This window comes from Lycium barbarum, chromosome 2 (genome assembly GCF_019175385.1).
Source record: "Lycium barbarum isolate Lr01 chromosome 2, ASM1917538v2, whole genome shotgun sequence".
NCBI classification, from domain to species: Eukaryota; Viridiplantae; Streptophyta; class Magnoliopsida; order Solanales; family Solanaceae; genus Lycium; species Lycium barbarum.
The window spans coordinates 143443413-143445277 of record NC_083338.1 but is presented as its reverse complement, the minus strand read 5'-3'; the positions used below and the strand labels follow the sequence as shown (position 1 = coordinate 143445277).

Here is a 1865-nt window from a genome sequence, read left to right as displayed (position 1 = left end):
TTGAAAATTGTTCTCTCTTTTGTTAATTATGCCAAAAAATAAAGTGAAAAGAAAGTGAAAAATACACAACTCATCCAACTCGCCCAAATCTGAGTTGGTTGAGCAATTACACATTTTATGTATCAAACTTATCACACGCATATACAAACGTCGAAGTACAAAATGTGAGAAAAATAGAGTTATGTAATAAACTTTTGGAGCTTGTTAATTAACAATACGGCTAAACTTAACAATTAATTAGTATCACTCTCTGATACTAATTAATTAGCGCGTACTTAGATGAAAGTTCAATTTAATCCAATCTAGAAATTTAGCTAAACGTATAGGGATAAAAGAGGAGGACAAAATAAAAAACAACAGTACCAAAAACAGAGAACTAGGCAGAAGTTTTATTATTATTATTATTATTATCATCACCGACTGTTATTACAACCCCTTTCATAGTTATTAATTAAAAGGGGATTTTATAGTTAAAACACAAAAAAGGTCTTAAATCATGGATGATTATTGTTGTTGTTACTCTGAGTATAAATGTAATCAAGATGAGCTTCCATTGCCCTCCTCTTCAAACACTCAGCTTCCTCCACTCCTTCACATTTTGCCTCATTATTCTCAATTTTCTCCTCACTTGCAACCTGCTCATAAGACAAAACACCATCAATCAATTAATTAATCAACTATAAATTTAGTTTCAAATAAGTTGGAATCGGCTATATAAATTTTCTGTATCCATTTCACTCAATTAATTTATGCTCATCAACAATGTAAACATCAGGTTAAAATAACCCGCAACATATAACCACCGTCTATAGTAAGCCCAAGATAGTACCTTAGGATATAAAATATAACTTGTTATAATCAGCTAATATACAATAATAATGCAATTAAGAAAAGGAATCTGCTTATAAGGTGTTGAAAATTCTTAATGATGTAATTTTTTTTATAAAAACAGTGCGGGTCACCCAAAACAGGCGATATTTTTGAGTTGTTTTAGCCCACCATAACCATAATCAGCCTCTTTTATCCTGGTGCTAACTATGACTGATTATACCCTATGAAACTCACATAGATGGGTTACAAAAGCACAAAAAATAAACTGAAAATCAAGAAACTATAAATGAAAAAAAAATCAGTAAAATCTTGAAGTATATAAATAAGGCACGATACATAAACATGCCTCAAACTTGACCTCAGTTGGCAAGTATGCCCTCCGATTTTGGATATGCACAAATAGTCACTTCAACTTGTATAAAGTTGAACTCATAAATACAAATGCTGACGTGGCACTGATGTGCCAGTAGATGATCATTTTGTAAGTTGGAGTGTTCAACCGATAAAGTGGAGATAAGTTGAGGTGTTTACTTGTGCACACCCAAAATTGGAGGTATATTTGTCTGCTCAAGCCAAATTTGAGAGTCTATTTATGTATTATGTCTCTATAAATAAAATAAGAAGATGGACTTACATGAAATTGGGGTTTCAGCACAGAAGAATCAGGACGAACAGCAAATGTGAGAGTGAAGCAAAGAAGAAATGCCACAATGAAAATAGTGCACAATTTTGCCATGTTTTCCTCTTTTTTCCCACAACAGATTGAATTCTTTAAATTATTCTTCTTTTTTTGGTTCACTTAAAGGATGGCACAAGAGAATTTATAGGCAAAAGGACTTTAAGAGCCCGTTTGGATTGGCTTATAAGTTGCTTATAAACTGTTTTCAGCTTTTTTGAGTGTTTGGCTGGCCAGCTTAAAGTCATTTTGTGCTTAAAATAAGCTCAAAAAAATAATTGGGCCCATTTAACTTAGCTTATCTAAAACAGCTTATAAGCCAAAAAAAATAAGTTAGACTACCCCAACTTATTTTTTT

At 32.1% G+C, this 1865-nt stretch overlaps 1 protein-coding gene across 1 annotated transcript; it reads right to left on the bottom strand.

Moving 5' to 3' along the window:
- Positions 1–377: 377 nt before the first annotated feature.
- On the bottom strand, positions 378–1631 carry LOC132623183 (phytosulfokines 3-like). Its single transcript, XM_060337899.1, has 2 exons — positions 1466–1631; positions 378–635 (listed from the first exon to the last, which is right to left on the bottom strand). Exons 1-2 carry the CDS (start codon positions 1565–1567, stop codon positions 495–497), a joined length of 243 nt encoding a protein of 80 aa, XP_060193882.1. The 5' UTR covers positions 1568–1631; the 3' UTR covers positions 378–494.
- Between the last annotated feature and the right edge of the window lie 234 nt (positions 1632–1865).